Source organism: Condylura cristata, unplaced genomic scaffold, assembly GCF_000260355.1.
Source record: "Condylura cristata isolate star-nosed mole 26May11 unplaced genomic scaffold, ConCri1.0 scaffold00010, whole genome shotgun sequence".
Classification (NCBI taxonomy): Eukaryota; Metazoa; Chordata; class Mammalia; order Eulipotyphla; family Talpidae; genus Condylura; species Condylura cristata.
In genome coordinates, this window is record NW_004567111.1 from 53935231 (window position 1) to 53937413 (window position 2183).

Consider the following 2183-nt stretch of genomic DNA (forward strand, 5'->3'; position numbering starts at 1 on the left):
GGCAGCAGCAGCGGCGGCAGCGGCTGCTTTTCTGGCGTTTTTGGGCGGCATGACGCCCACTCAGGGCAGGCGCCAGCAAGTTATGGAGGAAAACCGGGAAGCGAGGCGCGCGCACGTCGGGGCACGCCCCGTCCTCTCCCTACTCCCGTTACCAAAATAATTTGAACGTCCCCTGAGAAAAACCGGAGGCGCCCTCCCCCGCCCGGCAACCGAGAGCCGCGTCCAACCGCGGGAAAACGTCACTTCCGCCCGCGGCGTCACGTCCGCGAGGTTCCCGGGTCCGCGGCGGCGGGAGGGAACCGGGGCGCCGGGCGGTGAGCTGGGCGGAGGACGAAGTGGTGCCGGCAGGGCGGGGAATCGCGGCCTCGCTTAAGCGCCCTCCCCCGAGCGGCAGTTTGATCCTTTTTCTACGCGAAAGTCTCCCTGCCAGACAGGGGTATTAGTAACGACACATTCCCTAGAATCTGGTGGGTGAGATTGAGCCCCATCACTCTCAGTGGGTGGGTCAAGGACTGGAGCTCGAGCCCGGAGTCCGGTCGTATCGGGCGAGCGCACCCTCGACGGGCGCGCCCTTTTCTCTCTCTGGACCGCGCCCTCTCACCACTCTCCTCCCGCACTATCCGTTGAGAGCAGTTGACCAAAACAAAAACTGTTGATAGCACCCCTAATAGATGCTGAACCAATCAACAGGAAACCCAAAGTGTATACAGTTACTGGCTTTTTAGGGATTACTTAAGGAAGGGGGTATTGGGTGGGGAGGTGCAAAGTAAGTGGTAAGTTATAGTAGAAACTTTTAGCGATAAATGTTTGACAGTGGTGTAAAAACCGAGACACCTCTGAAATGTCTAAGGGGCATCGGAGAAGCACAGGCAAATGAGACATTTAAAGGGAACATTTAAAAATGAACATTTAAAGAGAGCTTACTAGATACCAGGAATTGTATTGGCCATTTTAGTATCTTTCTAAATCCTTAGAAACAGCCCTTTAAATGATTACTAGTGTTATTCTACTTTCCAGATTGGGAAAAAAAAAAAAAAACCCAGAGGAGTTATTTAATTTGCCAATGTCACAGAGCTGATAGAGAATTTGAACGGAGATATATTTAACTCTATTTATCCCTTGCATTGTGTTGATAAACAGGAACAGACAAACAGCAGGTGTAAAGTTACAAAGATATCAGAGAAGACCTTGTTAGAACTAACTTGGGCTTAGAAATTGCATCTGCATATTTTAATAATAGTCAAATCTAAGTATGTTTTTCTGTCATATACTATGGATTACTTGGCCAGAACTTCCCAGCTGAGGTGCTGTGAATAAAGCACTAACAGTTGTGCTGTAATGTGAGCCCCCTCATCTTGAAACAGTTGAGCAGGGTCTGAAACAGCAGGAACTTCAGGCAAGTTATGACTAGTAAGCCTCTTGGATTTATCCCTGTTGACAATCATGGAATGGATTATCATCCTCTGTGTATACCATGGCATGTGAAATGAGTTGACAATCTATAGCCTACTATGCATATAGTCCAGCCTAAATTCAAACACTCTCTTGGGGGGGTTAAAAGTTCATCAAGTAGTAAGACCTTACTCGACCTCAGCTGCAGAGCAGGTTATCATTAAAGTGCTAATCCTGTTCACCTTACCTAGGAAGGTGACACCCAGGATGCAGTTTTGGTCTCTGCAAGATTAAAGGTTATCTGCTAGGAGTCTGATAAGATGAGATATAGAGATGACATAGTTCTTCTACTCTTTATTATCATGAGAGTGTGACACCTTTGCAGCCATTGTGAACTAAGGCAAGCTGACATGAGAATAAGGCAGAAATGCTAAGGATGATAACATAGGGATATATAAATAAAATAAAAGACCTGGGTCCTTGCTGAAAAAAGCAGAAGGCCAATCCTGAAACTGACCTTGACTGGCCTGGGATTTTTGGTTGTTTACACTAGAAAGCACCATGACTGATACTCTCTCTGCTATTAGCCCCTTAAGACACCAAATCTTAATCTTAGTACTCAGCCTAGTATAGAACACTGGTAAATGCCAGCTCACTAAAAGAGGGAAGATGAAGAAAGTTATAGGAATTGTAGTATATCCATGTAACTTGCTATAATTAACTCCAATTTATCCACATCTGGACTTTTCACAGCTATCACAAATCAGAGAAAGATTTCTCAGTTTCTAAAA

At 46.2% G+C, this 2183-nt stretch overlaps 1 protein-coding gene across 1 annotated transcript in view; it reads right to left on the reverse strand.

The window, feature by feature from the left end:
* Nucleotides 1–66, reverse strand: part of RB1 (retinoblastoma 1) — a 132302-nt gene extending 132236 nt beyond the window's left edge. Inside the window, exon 1 of the mRNA XM_004680254.2 lies at nucleotides 5–66. Coding sequence (XP_004680311.1) covers nucleotides 5–51 — 47 coding nt within the window. The 5' untranslated portion in view covers nucleotides 52–66. The remainder of the gene's footprint in view (nucleotides 1–4) is intronic.
* Between the last annotated feature and the right edge of the window lie 2117 nt (nucleotides 67–2183).